The sequence below is a fragment of the Rana temporaria genome, chromosome 2 (genome assembly GCF_905171775.1).
Source record: "Rana temporaria chromosome 2, aRanTem1.1, whole genome shotgun sequence".
In the NCBI taxonomy this organism is placed as follows: Eukaryota; Metazoa; Chordata; class Amphibia; order Anura; family Ranidae; genus Rana; species Rana temporaria.
The window spans coordinates 425,966,440-425,981,474 of NC_053490.1; the positions used below are offsets into that span (position 1 = coordinate 425,966,440).

At 41.4% G+C, this 15,035-nt stretch overlaps 1 protein-coding gene across 1 annotated transcript in view; it reads left to right on the forward strand.

The window, feature by feature from the left end:
* Nucleotides 1-15,035, forward strand: part of PHEX (phosphate regulating endopeptidase homolog X-linked) — a 262,838-nt gene that overhangs the window by 238,880 nt on the left and 8,923 nt on the right. Inside the window, exons 18-20 of the mRNA XM_040338252.1 lie at nt 4,499-4,629; nt 12,013-12,078; nt 12,477-12,581. Of these exons, the coding sequence (XP_040194186.1) occupies nt 4,499-4,629; nt 12,013-12,078; nt 12,477-12,581 (302 nt within the window). The remainder of the gene's footprint in view (nt 1-4,498; nt 4,630-12,012; nt 12,079-12,476; nt 12,582-15,035) is intronic.

The window sequence follows — 15,035 nt, forward strand, 5'->3', positions numbered from 1 at the left end:
AAATCCAACAAAACACTTTCAATTGTATATTTACCAAACCAATAAGGAACAAATAATAGAAGTTTATTGTTAGGGTTTACATACAGTTTAAGACTTGTGAAAAACAGGTGTATTGCACAAGATTAAAAACACTTACAAGATATAAGTGGGAGTCATGCTCATCATAAGTATGTAGTCCTGGCAGTTTACTGCGTCCCACAGGCTCCTCGCACAATCCGGGTACTTATGATGAGCATGACTCCCCCTTATATCTTGTAAGTGTTTTTAATCTTGTTCAATAAATGTTACTGTTTTAATACTACACTTAGAGAGGCACCCCCCCCTTGTTTCTTTTATAGTTTATTTTCATAGGGCCTAATGCTGTGTTAACCTGCCTGGCGGTATTCCCGAGTGTGACTCGGGGTGAGATTTTCAGGCTGCGAACGGTAACCCCGAGTCACACTCGCTGGATGCAGAAAGAAGGTTTTCTTACCTTTTCTCCGCGATCCAGCGTTGAATCCTTGCAGTGTAAGGTGGGCGGGTGTCCGCCTGATGCTGTGTGTTCCCCTGATTCCCTTCCCTGCGAGCGTCGCGACGCAGGGGGGCGGAAGGAGGGGGGCGGCGCGAAATTCAAATCCTATAAGTAGCAACAATGTAAAACACAGTAAAACACACTGATATTATTGGATAAAAAAATAAATAAAAATACAGTGACCTTTGATTGCCCCCCCCCAGTGCTTTACAGTGCCCTGTCTGCAGAATTACTGTACCATTACTGTACTAGTGTCTGTATACTGCACAGCAATAATGGCAAAGCGCGCCTCTACATCAAACTCATTATGCGACCTGCTGCCAAACAGCGACAGCGATGCCGAATCCATTGCGGAGGAGCTGAGCGACAGCGACGTGTGGGAAAGTTCGTCGTCGGATGCAGAAAGCGATGTGGTTGACGATCCTGCACCTGTGCCCAGCGACGTGCGGACCTGGTGCGCAATTGATTGCGCTACAGAGCACGTAGCGCCCCCTAGGTTTCCGTTCACAGGATCACCTGGAATAAAAGTGGACATGGAGGATGACAATCCCTTAGAATACCTCCGACTTTTTTTGACCGATGAGGTGATCGACAAAATTGTTTTGGAGACAAATCGGTATGAAGAACAGCAATCTGCTACCCAGCAGTTATTTTCAAGGCGCAGAAAATGGGAGCCTGTGACCAGCGAGGATATATGGAAATTCCTTGGCCTCCTAATTTTACAGGGAGTGGTGGGAAAACCACTCCAAAAGTGGTACTGGACCACAAATAAATTATTGGCCACACCTTTTTTTGGAACAGTAATGTCCGAATATCGGTTTTCACTTATAATGAAATATTTGCACTTTGCAAATAATGAGGAATTTGACGAACGTTCTCATCCAGCTCCAAAGCTTAAAAAATTTTGGGATATTTACCAAATGATCCTGCGGAACTTCCAGCGGACCTACATACCTGAGAGGGACATTACAATAGACGAAAGTCTCATGGCCTACAAAGGTCGCCTAAGCTGGATTCAATTCATTGCGTCTAAGCGCGCTCGCTTTGGGATAAAATCCTTTATGCTTTGTGAGTCCAGCTCTGGATATATTTGGAACTCAGTACTTTATACTGGCAAAGGGACCAAATTCTCACGGAGATTCAGTGACTATGGAATGGCAACCGCTTCAGTCCTTTCATTGATAGAGCCCTTGCTCAACCAGGGCTACTGTATCACTACGGACAATTTCTATACGTCCCCAGAACTATACGAGTTCCTACTTCTGAATAGGACAGACGCTTATGGGACTGTGAGGCCTAACCGGCGTGACATGCCGTCAGGATTTCCAAATAAAAAGCTTGGGAAAGGACAAGTAGCTGCATGGCAAAAGGGGAAAATGTTGGCTCTGAAGTGGCGGGACAAAAAGGACGTTTCCCTTTTGAGCACGGTCCATAATACCTCCACCGCCATGGTCCATACCAAAGGTGGAAAAGACGTTCGAAAGCCACAGGTGGTGTTGGACTGCAACCACACGATGGGAGGTGTGGACAGGGCTGACCAGGCCATGACTTTTTACCCTGCAATGAGAAAGCAGCAAAAAAAATATTATAAAAAGATTTTCCGACATCTTTTGGAGCAATGTCTTTGGAAATCTTTCATCCTGCTCAAAAAAAAAAATGTCAGGTCTATGGTCCATGCAGACTTTATGTGGAAGGTGGCTGAACAAATTTTCCTCAAACACCAAACGCCAACGGCGGTAAACCGTTCTGGACGACGGGCTTCTGGGGTTGTAAATCCAGAGCGACTAACTGGTCGTCATTTTTTGGACCACGTACCACCCACTCCAAAAAAAACATCACCCACATGGATGTGTGTGGTTTGCTGCTCCAAGCGCGACGCCAGCGGAGGGAAAATTCGCAAAGAAACGCGCTACTGTTGTCTCGATTGCGATGTTGGACTTTGCGCCATACCGTGCTTTAAAGAATTTCACACCCGAGACATTTATTGAATTATGATTTTGCACCCCTGTTTGACCCCCAAAAAATCAGAGTATCTGTATATATTATTTGTTAAAATGTATTGAATAAAAACTATTGTTATTATTAAATTATTATTTGTTATTATTTATTATATTATAATTTATGATTTTGTGTTTCAAACTTTGTCATAGTCTATTAGAGACTCTGGTTTGGACAGATTTAGGTGAGTTATTCCTAAGAATTGCAGGCCTGCAATCTAAAACGCCAAATTTCCATGCAAAATAATGGTACCGCTTTCAGCACCTTTTTTCAGAAAGAATCATACCGCCAGGGAGGTTAAGCTGCCTATACACTGGTACAAAAAATCTTGTCAGTACATTTTTTAATGGCAACAAATACTTAAAAATGTCATTTGTTTTTAACATTTGATTTTGGTATCGATGGAATTTCCCAAACTAAAACTAACCATACACTGTTAAATATGTCTTAATTTGAGGAAAAGTTTTCATACTTTTCCTTTGAATTTTCTTATCACTATGGTCAAAAACAAATGCTGATTTGATCTCACTAACCATTAAAAAATTATACAAATGTTCCAACCGAGAAACATTTTTTTTACTGTCCCCCATACGCTCTAGAATAGAGACCTGAATGACCTGTTAGTCACCACCCTCTGCCCCTCCAGTGATAACTGGAGCCGTGTGCTGAGGGCCAGTACTAACTGTTCATCAGGCAGCTGGGTAGATTCCGACAATATGGTCGGGATCTTTCCAGAGCCTGGAGTGGCTCTGTGACATCAGCTGGCTTTAGCCCATTGCCGGATGATTCTGGGTTACAGGACAGCAAAAATAAGTGAAAAAATAAGTGACCCACAGGAGAAGTATGGCCAAGAAAGCTTTGGCCATACTTCTCTTTTAATGAAAATGTTACTAGTGTATGGCCAGCTTTAGACCCTGTAAAGCAGTTTGCTTTAGTAGCACTTGTTAAACCCATACATGCCCTAAAGCTATAGGAATTCTTCTGACTTTGTCACCCATGAAACAAATAAACTATAGATCAGTTTTGAATCCACTATGCAAATGTTTGAATACACTCATTTGCATTCCTTATTTTGAACATACGGTATTGTTTTTCATAAAGCCTTTATATAACCTAGGCAATGCTCAGAATAAAGTATGAGACGGGAGCGCACTTTTGGTAAAAGTAGTTTTCGTAATGGAGATAGCACATTTGTCACTGATAGCACATTCGTCAGACTGAAAAGCGTGAATCGTCTCTCACCAAAAAGCAACAGCAAAAGCAGCCCCAAGGGTGGCGCCAGTGGAATCAAACTTCACCTTTATAGTGCCGTCGTACGTGTTGTACGTCACCGCGTTTGAGAACGACGAGATTTTATCTTGACAGTGTGTATGCAAAGAAAGCTTGACAAGATTCTCGACAAGCCTGACAAGAAATTCATCGAGGAAAACGACGTTTCATTTACAACGAGATTCTTGGTCGTGTGTACGAGGCCTGACTCCTGGAAAAGTGTTAACGATATAACAAGGGGCAGGAGAGGGCTCCTCGCAATTGGGTGCTTAGAGGAAGGGTATCTGCTATAGCTAATGTGAGGGGAGCTGAAGGGTGGGTGGGGGGAGTAGAGTGGACTCACAAGGATTTACAAGGTCCCTCTGTTGTGTCCTTGGCTACTGAGAGCATATCTAATTCATTGTGATGTCATTTATTCTATGGACTATGACTAAAGACTTTGAACTATGGGATATGTAGTGTGCATAGGGCAGTGGACCTCCGTTAATGTGCACTGCCTATTCCAAACAAATGGAAACAAGAGGGAAAATAAAAGTTTCAGGAGCTTAGCGAGGAAGTTGCAAAGAGGCAGGGAGACACATTAGGAGCAATTTCATGAAAAATGTATTACAAAACAATCAACTGGTGGATGTGCATGGATCATTTTTGGAGTATAAAATTGTTTAGTGTCACCTAAAGTCTTATCTATGAAAAATGATTTATGAATTTTACACTATATAGGTCGCAAATATGACAAAGATGGGAATTTACATCCATGGTGGACCACAGAATCTGAGGAGAGGTTCAAGGAGAGAACAAAATGTATTGTGGAACAGTACAATGATTATTATTGGAAACAAGCTGGCATGAATGTAAGTTTTTTTTTAAAGAAAACGCCTATCAGAATGAACTTGTAACGGAACGTCCCACACTCCGCTTGAGTGTTTCTGTCATATACCGCTTCCTATCAGTCTGGAGATAGATATCGGATATTCCAGCTGCTCTCAACACACAACGAGACGAGACTTGTTTGTGTGCTAAACATGGAGTGTTTAATAAAACAAAGAATGCACCCTTATATACAGTTTAAGGAGGAGGTAACCAGAACATAAATTAACATGAGCTAATTAACTAATCATTTACCCAGACTAGGCGAGTAGACGTCACGTCTCCGCTCACCTGCTATACAATACACATTATCATAAGTGTAAACACAGGACATCTTCACACAATAGCAGAGTCAATTAGCACAGAGAACAGACAGATGGCTGAAGGTGACCGCATTAGCATCTAACAGTATGTGTCCCATCATTATGAATGAGTCACTCTTACAATTAACCCGTTGAGTTCAGAATCAACAACCAGTAAATAGTTCTTTACAGATATCCTGGAATATATTGTGGATAATAATTACAGAGTAATCCCATCTCAGGTAGTCCAAGATATAATTTCTCAGTCATCCTATGCCCCTAGTGGACATAGGATGATTTTAGACATAAGAGGGTCCGAGTCTGTCACAGAACTTAACATAAAAACAATGTTGAATCTTAAGTGACTGTCCAACCAAAAGTATTTTTTTTACGTTTTAGTTAGAATTGTGAAACGTTAGAATCTCTTTCAGGTTTTACTGCTATTTGAGTCTCCATTAGGCCCCTTTCACACTGGGGCGGGAGGCGCGGTGGCGGTATAGCTATACCGTCGGATTTGCCGGGGGATTCGGCCGCTAGCGGTGCAGTATTAACCCCCGCTAGCGGCCGATAAAGGGTTAATACCGCCCGCAATGCGCCTCTGCAGAGGTATTGCCACGGTTTCCCATTGTTTTAAATGGGAAGGAGCGGTGAAGGAGCGGAACCGCAGCACCATCTACATGTGCTCCGCCTCTGGACACAGACAAAGAGGAGGTAGGGGAGCATTTTGGAGCTTCGGCGCCCCCACCTCTGCGGCGCCTGGGTGTGGAGCACCCCATGCACCCTGCCTAGGATCGGCCCTGTGTGCAGCTGCATCCAGGAGCAGTTCTCAGAAGTGGTCACACAGATGGAGGTAGTCTACAGGTGAAAAAAAGTAAGGTGGTCTCTATCTGTGTACTTCTTGACCTAACAAGCAGTTAAACTTTGCAGTGATGAGGGGCTATTGTTTTTCAGAATTGAATTTCAAGAAAAACAAGGCTTTATTTAAAGTGGTTGTAAACCTGATCGAAAAAAAAAAATACCTGCAAGACAAAGGCATAATGAGCTGGTATGCATAGCATACCAGCTCATTATGAATTACTTACCTTAGATCGAAGCCCCCGCCCCCCCTCCAGTGGCGACATTTCTCCCAGGGGTTGCTTCCGGGTATCGCTGCTCCGGGGCTGTGATTGGCCGGAGCCGCAATGACGTCACTTCCGCAAATTCACATGGGAGCCGCTGGTAACGGCACATGGACTGGTGTGGTGCTTTAGTTTGCTTTAGTGCACATGTGCCAATGACATTGGCACATGCAGGGGACAGGGGATATCTCCTAAACCGTGTAGGTTTAGGAGATATCCTGGGTAGCTACATGTAAGCCTTAACCACTTCCCGACCACCGCATGTATATGTATGTCCACAGACTACATGCGGCGGTCGGATTCCCGCGGGGAGCGATCCAGGACGACGGCGCGGCTATTCGTTTATAGCCGCTCCGTCGCGATCGCTCCCCGGAGCTGAAGAACTGGGAGAGCCGTATGTAAACACGGCTTCCCCGTGCTTCACTGTGGCGGCTGCATCGATCGAGTAATCCCTTTTATAGGGAGACTCGATCGATGACGTCAGTCCAACAGCCACACCCCCCTACAGTTGTAAACACACACTAGGTGAACCCTAACTCCTACAGCGCCCCCTGTGGTTAACTCCCAAACTGCAACTGTCATTTTCACAATAAACAATGCAATTTAAATGCATTTTTTGCTGTGAAAATGACAATGGTCCCAAAAATTGTCCGAAGTGTCCGCCATAATGCCGCAGTCACGAAAAAAATCGCTGATCGCCGCCATTAGTAGTAAAAAAAATAAAAATAATAAAACTATCCCCTATTTTGTAAACGCTATAATTTTTGCGCAAACCAATCGATAAACGCTTATTGCGATTTTTTTTACCAAAAATAGGTAGAAGAATACGTATCGGCCTAAACTGAGAATATATGTTTTTGGGGGATATTTATTACAGCAAAAAGTAAAAAATATTGCATTTTTTTCAAAATTGTCGCTCCTATTTTTGTTTATAGCGCAAAAAATAAAAACCGCAGAGGTGATCAAATACCACCAAAAGAAAGCTCTATTTGTGGGGGAAAAAAGGACGCCAATTTTGTTTGGGAGCCACTTCGCACGAGCGCGCAATTGTCTGTTAAAGCGACGCAGTGCCGAATTGTAAAAACGCCTTTGGGCATTTAGCAGCATATTGGTCCGGGGCTTAAGTGGTTAATATAGGCCTACCTGTAGCATACAGTGGTTTATAAAGGGTTTACAACCACTTTATTAAAGCCATATAAACTTTTGGTAAATGAAATATTTTTTTTTAAAAGAAAACAGAATATTTTGCCCAGACATGCTAATATAAGTGGGAACCAGTTTAAAATAGCTAATAGTTGCTAATGCTGTGCAAAAATTGAGGTGAATCGAAATGAAATAAAGGGAAAAAAGAAGCATAAAAAGCTGAAAAAAAAACAGAGAATTTGGATAAGAAATACTAGCAGCAGTAGAACAGTTTATTTGTTATCTTAAAGCTTTTACCACATATAAGCTTTTCTATGAAGTTTAAAAAGTATAAATACATTTCTATTAATTAAAATTATTAACTAACTTTTTCCTCCCTGCTTATACTGGAAGGTCAATTCTTTTATCAGCGTTTTTATACAAAGAACACTTTAAAGGTAAATCACGATAATAATAGCAACTGTTATACAGTATAGAAATCGATTTTCTGACTGAGCTTTGGTTTTACCTGTTAATTGCAGGACATTGCCTAACAGTATGTGCAATAATTTAAAACCGAATGCTGAGCAAAACAAATATTGCCTAAAGAGTCATATGTATTTTTGCTTGAATATCGGCATTCTTCCAGATCTTTGCCTCTTTGTAGACGAGTCATCGCCACTCTCTGTCCTTGTACATGGTGACTGGTCTTTAACCCGCCCATTGTAGTTTTCTGCAGGCATCCTGTAGCGGGTGCACCTGAAATAATTACGCAGATTCTCAATGGGGTTTAAGTCTGGTCTCGGACTAGACCATGCAAGGACATTCACTCTCTTCTCCTTCAACCACTGTGTGGTTATTTTTGCTGTGTGCTTTGGGTCATTGTCATGTTGGAAGGTAACCCTTTTTCCCATTGACAACTTTCTGGCAGAGGGCAGCAGATTTTCCTCGAGAATTTCATGGTATTTTGCCCAATCCATTTTGTTTATATCCTGACAAGTGCTCCAGTCCCTGTTGTAGAGAAACCCCCATAACAGGATTTTACAACCTCCATGCTTTACTGTAGGAATGTCAGCAGAAGTGTAATCATTGGAGGACTGGTAGCCTGTTCTCCTAGCACAGCCAGAAAACTGACCACCCTCAGATTGATGTGCTTTCATGTCTAGCATGGCCAGTTTGCAATAGTAAAGCAGGAGGGCTGGCAGGATCATCAGGTATTTCACATAAAGGAGGCAATACAAGTAGAAAAAGGATAATTTTTACTATACACACCATCACTTTATGTGATGAAAAAAAATGACGTTTTTAAAAACGTCACTTTAATTGACTGTGTGTGGGGGAAAACGTCGTTTTATGTCTTGTAAAAAACGACCAAAAAAAATTGAAGCATGCTTCAATTTTATGTGTCGTTTTTCAAAAGTGCACTTTTTGCTTCACAGAAATTGACCGTGTGTAGCAAAAAACGTCGTTTTCTAAGACGTTTTTTCATCCACGCATGCCCAGAAGCTACTTATGAAGCAAGCTTCAATGGTAAAACGTGGTGGAACGTAACCTCACTTTGCAAGATCATTGTGAGAAAACGATGGTGTGTAGGCAACTTCGTCTTTGAAAATTGAAGTTTCAAAAACGTCATTTTTTACTTCACAGAAAGTGTCGTTTTTTTCCATCACAGAAAGTGATGGTGTGTACGCGGCATTAGTACATGGTGCAACAGACGCATGTCATGAATATGAATTGTTGTGGTAAGTATACACTTTAAATCAAAGGTTAATATGTTTGATGCCAACACAGACAGAAGTCAAGGCCAATCATACAGCCTAGCCCTGAAATAAAAGTGCTCAACAAAGACAGGGGTTGATTTTGAAATTCATATTAGGTACATGTACGAACCACACTGGTTCATCAGTTCAGTATTAACTGCTTAGTTTCCATTTGCTGATGTCCATTTATTAATACTCTGTGGTATTTATTCAGTAAGCTGTTATTTTTTTAATTTTGTTTAGTTGTGTTCCAACTTATGTTGGGTACACACTATCCCTGGAATTTATAAAGACTGGCACACAAAGATTTTGCGAAAGGGTCTATCATGCATTCTAAAAGTGGTGAAGAATGCGCAAAATTCACATACCCGTCTAGAACTTGTACTTTGAATTTGATTCATGCTGTGCTACGTTTACAATGCGCGCGAGACACTTTCACAAAATCAGTCTGAGACAGTTTTTCTCTCTGTATGCCCAAAGAGAGTTGGTCTTAACCCCCCTGGCGGTATTCCCGAGTCTGACTCTGGGTTACATTTTTGTGCTGCGATCGGTAACCCCGAGTCAGACTCGGGCTCGCCTCGCAGAATCCACAGGCTTGGTTTACTTACCTTGTCCCTGGATCCAGCGATGCCACCGCGCTGTGTGAGCGTGCAGGTGCACGCTCGATTCACACAGTGCCTCTGTGTGCCGCTGATCTCCGTTCCCTGCGACGTTACAGTTCAGTTTTGGGCACCAGTTCTCAAAAAGGACATCGGAGAACTGGAGAAAGTGCAGAGAAGGGCAACCAAACTGATAAGAGGCATGGAGGAGCTCAGCTATGAGGAAAGATTAGAGGAACTGAATTTATTCACTCTTGTTAAGAGGAGAATAAGGGGGGATATGATCAACATGTACAAATATATAAGAGGTCCATACAGTGAACTTGGTGTTGAGTTATTCACTTTACGGTCAACACTGAGGACAAGGGGGCACTCTTTACGTCTAGAGGAAAAGAGATTTCACCTCCAAATACGGAAAGGTTTCTTCACAGTAAGAGCTGTGAAAATGTGGAACAGACTCCCTCCAGAGGTGGTTCTGGCCAGCTCAGTAGATTGCTTTAAGAAAGGCCTGGATTCTTTCCTAAATGTACAGAATATAACTTGAGTATTAAGATTTGTAGGTAAAGTTGATCCAGGGTAAATCCGATTGCCTCTCGGGGGATCAGGAAGGAATTTTTTCCCCTGCTGTAGCAAATTGGATCATGCTCTGCTGGGGTTTTTTGCCTTCCTCTGGATCAACTGTGGGAATGGAGTTGGGTGTATAGGATTTTACTGTGTTTTTTATTTTTGTTTTTTTTATTTTTTGTGGTTGAACTGGATGGACTTGTGTCTTTTTTCAACCTGACTAACTATGTAACTATGTAACTATGTAACGGGGGCGGAGAATGGCGCCAAATTCAAAAAGGTAAACAAACACAATATATACAGTATTTTGTTTTTAAAAAAAATTCATACCCGGGATGTCTACTAGACTCTTGTTTGGACAGATTTAAGTGAGTTATTCCTAAGAATTACAGCCCTACAGTATAAAACGCCAAAATTCCTTGCAAATAATGGTACCGCTTTCAGCACCTTTTTTCAGAAATAATCATACCGCTAGGGAGGTTAATTAGCTCCACTTTTATATTTGGAGCATTCAGTGCGATACAATGTAAAGTGGCGCATTTAATGCGACACAATGAAAAGTGACACATTCAATGCAAAACAATGAAAAGTGGCGCATTCAATGTGACACAATGAAAAGTGGCGCATTCAATGCGACATAATGTAAAGTGGTGCATTTAATTTGACACAATGAAAAGTGGGGCATTCAATGCGAAACGATGTAAAGTGGCGCATTGAATGCGACACAATGTAAAAGTTGCACATTTTAGAACTACAGGAATTTGTTACACGAGTTACTGTGGCAAATGCTTCATGAATTCGGTGCAATACATTAACTGGTTTAAAAAATGGCAGAAAAGTGGTGCAGCAGCTTTATCGAATTCCCAACCATATAAGATTTTTTTTTCATTCAACTCAAATGGCTGAAAAAAAAAAAAGTACAGATCACCGTACTAACACAAGCGATGTTAGTGCAGCAATCTCCCCTGGAGAGCTATTGTGTTATGACAGGGGGACTGCCATTGTCTGAGAGTGCTGATCAGATGCTGGCTTTCCATCATGCTCATTCAACAGAAGCCAGTCATGAGACCAGCTTATGAGTACACACGGTCCAAAAGTTGGCCGGTTCCTGCGAAACCAATGCTTTTCAGATGATTTTGGGCCTGTGTGTACCCAGCCTTAGTTATCCATCCCATAAACAGCTGCCACAACATGTTATCTGTTTTGGATGCTATACCACAGTCCGCAAGTGCATGTTCTTCCCTGCCTTTCTCATGTACATTTCCTTTATTCTTATCCAAACACCTTTCCCTCTAAAGGCTCTGTTCACACCTAGGCGTATATACGCCTGTAGTGCGAAGCCGCAGCAGCCCCTGAGACGCTGGGGGGATGATTTCACATTGCCCTCTATCGAGATGGTTCACATCTCCACGCCGAACGCTGTACGCCTGCCGCCCGAAAACAAGTCCCGGACCTTTTTTTCAGGCGGCTTTCGGCGTTCGGCATAGGAGATGTGAACCATCTCCATAGAGGGGGTAAGCTGCATTCACAATCGCGGCGTTTTGTGGCCGCAAATCGAGGTACAAAACGCCACGATTTGTCGCCGCAATTCGCGGAACAAAACGCCGCGATTAGGTACGCCAAGGTGTGAATGCAGCCTAAGAGAGTTGGTGTTTGCTGACCTTTCCAACATGACAATAAGGTTTGTAGAAGAGATTCTCATCAATGGCTAACATTGGAATAAGAACATTCTCCCACCAGGGAAACAAAATGTTTTTTTTTTTTCTTCTTATCACTGTCTATAGGAAGGATTTTTATTGTCACTGAAAGGTTTAACTATTCGGTAAACATTGCAGCAATTCATAAAATAGTACTGCATTCTTTATAATTAATTACCATTGTTTATCTTGTATCTTTCTTTAGGTAAAAGGAACAAAAACTTTGGCAGAAAATATTGCAGATAATGGAGGAATGAGAGAATCATTTCGGGTATGAGAAAAAATTATGATTCAATAAATGTTTTATGACCGCAATGAACAGATATGAAAAATACAGATCGTTTAAAGCATGATAAATATGGGTTTGGCATTAGTGCTGCAAAATAACAAAAAACATGCAATTTAGCGATTATTCTTAGATTCACACTAACTCATACTGTACACTTTAAATGATGGACACATTTTGCTATTGTTTATAAAACTGAAATCTACAAAAATGAACAGTAACATTTTGAGTCTTGAGACAAATTACACCGTCCAGCTGCTGAAATTACTTTTACTGGAAAGCCATACTAATTGTTATCTTTTTATTATTTGTTCAGAATCATGTGTTCATCAGACTGAAAAAAAATCCAGGTTGTTCATTGCAATTTATTTTCATTTTTTCAGGCATACAGAAAATGGATTCAGGATAAAAGAGCTGGAAAAGAAGAACTGCTCCTTCCTGGCCTAGATCTTAATAATAACCAACTCTTTTTCTTAAGCTATGCTCATGTAAGACTTTGTGCCAAATGGTCAATTAGGAATCAAGCAGTAATCTTTCTCCTTTTCATAAATAATATGGCTGCCTCTTAGTGCTAACTTTAAATGCCTAAAGTGTTACTAAACCTAAAAACTTTTTTTCTCTTAATGCATTGCCTACCAACACCTCAAAAAAATGTTTTCAATGTCCCTGTGCACCCCCTTTCCTGTGTGAAGTGGAAGAGAGGAGAGAAGAAATCAACGCTATGCGCGGCTGCAACTATTCCCCCCTTACTTCCTTTTTACACTGCATTCGAGCATCAGCAGGATCCATTGGCTCTTGCTGCTGTCAATCAGAGGAAGTGGGGGGAGTTAATAAGTGCAATATAGTATAAAATACATTTTATAGTTAATGAGGTAGTAAACTGAGAAATGAAAAAAAAATCCCCTGTAAGGCAATGTGATAATGTGCTAGTATGCAACGTATACTAGCACATTATGTGAAACTTACCTTAAAACAAAGCCCTCCAGGGGTGCGCTGTCACCGCTGACAGGGCTTCCATCTTTACCCAGTCTTCCTTCCGGATTTGTGAGCTTCGTGTACAGCGGTGCGTTTTCCCTCTTGGTGAGTTCTAATAAAATGAGATATGTTGTGCTAGTGCCCCTTCTTCACCATTCAGACATTAATCACAGCAAGCCTGCAGTCATCCTCATCCAGATCTGTGATCACAGTGTCTTCAAGAGGAAACTCCTCTAGCACTTATGTCCTTTTGCAGTCCTAGGATGTCATCAGCAAATGTCAAGAGCCATTAAGAAAAATGATGTCCTGTACGTGCAACCATCTTTTACCATGCCCATCAGTAAATGCAGGGCCATGGCACTCTTTGCATTGTACATTATATGTTCTTACCAACAGTATTTTTACTTTTGAGAAGAAAACTGACAATTTAACCACTTCCAGACCACCCGCTGTCATTATATGGCGGCTCTTTGAAGAGGAATTTAGTTGTTATGGCAGCAGATAGCTGCAGGGGCCTCTGCCGCTTACTGGACCTGCCGGTAAAGATGGAGACAATCGCATCCTCTCCTGTGTTTGGCATGGAGCCGAGTAAGAGGAAGATGCAGAGAATTTTTTTATTTTATTTTTCAAATGACTTTTTTTTTTTTTTTTTTTTATTGCATTTTAGTGTAAATATGAGATTGGAGGTCTTTTTGACCCCAGATCAAATATTTAAGTGGTCCTGTCATGCTTTTTTTTCTATTACAAGGGATTTTTACATTGTTTTTTAAAAGGACAGTGTCAAAATCAAAAATCTAAGTTAAATAAATAATAAGACATTTTTATTAAAGCACACCCTCCCGCCGAGCTCGCACACAGAAGCGAACGCATACGTGAGTAGCGCCTGCATATGAAAACTGTACTCAAACCACACATGTGAGGTAGCAACATGATCATTAGAGTGAGAGAAATAATTCTAGCCTTAGACCTCCTCTGTAACTGGAAACATCTAGACATTTTTAACCACTTAAGGACCGCCTCCTGCACATTTACGTCAGCAGAATGTCACGGCTGGGCACAGGCACGTACCTGTACGTCCCCTTTAAGTGACCAGCCGTGGGTCGGTCCGAAGCTCTGTGACCGCAAGACCCATGGACCCGATCGCCGCCAGTGTCCCACAATCGGTCACAGGAGCTGAAGAACGTTCTTTACACTGGCAATGTCACTGATCATCTGTTCCCTGATGTAACACATCCAGCCCCTCCCCCCTACAATTAGACACACATATGAGGTCACACATAACCCCTACAGCGCCCCCTTATGGTTTACTCCTAAACTGCAATTGTAATTTTCACAATAAACAATGCAGTTTTATAGCATTTTTTGCTGTGAAAATGACAATGGTCCCAAAAATGTGTCAAAATTGTCCGAAGTGTCCGCCATAATGTTGCAGTCTTGAAAAAAATCGCTGATCGCCGCCATTAGTAGTAAAAAAAATATATTAATAAAAATGCCATAAAACTATCCCCTATTTTGTAAATGCTATAAATTTTGCGCAAACCAATCGTTAGACGCTTATTGCGATTTTTTTTACCAAAAATATGTAGAAGAATACGTATCGGCCTAAACTGAGAAAAAAAATGTTTTTTTAATATCTTTTTTCAGGGGAATTTATTATAGCAGAAAGTAAAAATATTGATATTTTTTTCAAAATTGCCACTTTATTTTTGTTTATAGCACAAAAAATAAAAACCGCAGAGGTGATTAAATACCACTAAAAGAAAGCTCTATTTGTGGGAAAAAAAGGATGCCAATTTTGTTTGGGAGCCACATCGCACGACCGCGCAATTGTCAGTTAAAGCGACGCAGTGCCGAATCGCAAAAACTAGCCAGGTCCTTTACCTGCCTAATGGTCCAGGCCTTAAGTGGTTAAACATTGCCTATGGAGCTTTTTAAGGGAAAAAAATTGTAGCCATTTCACAAGAGGG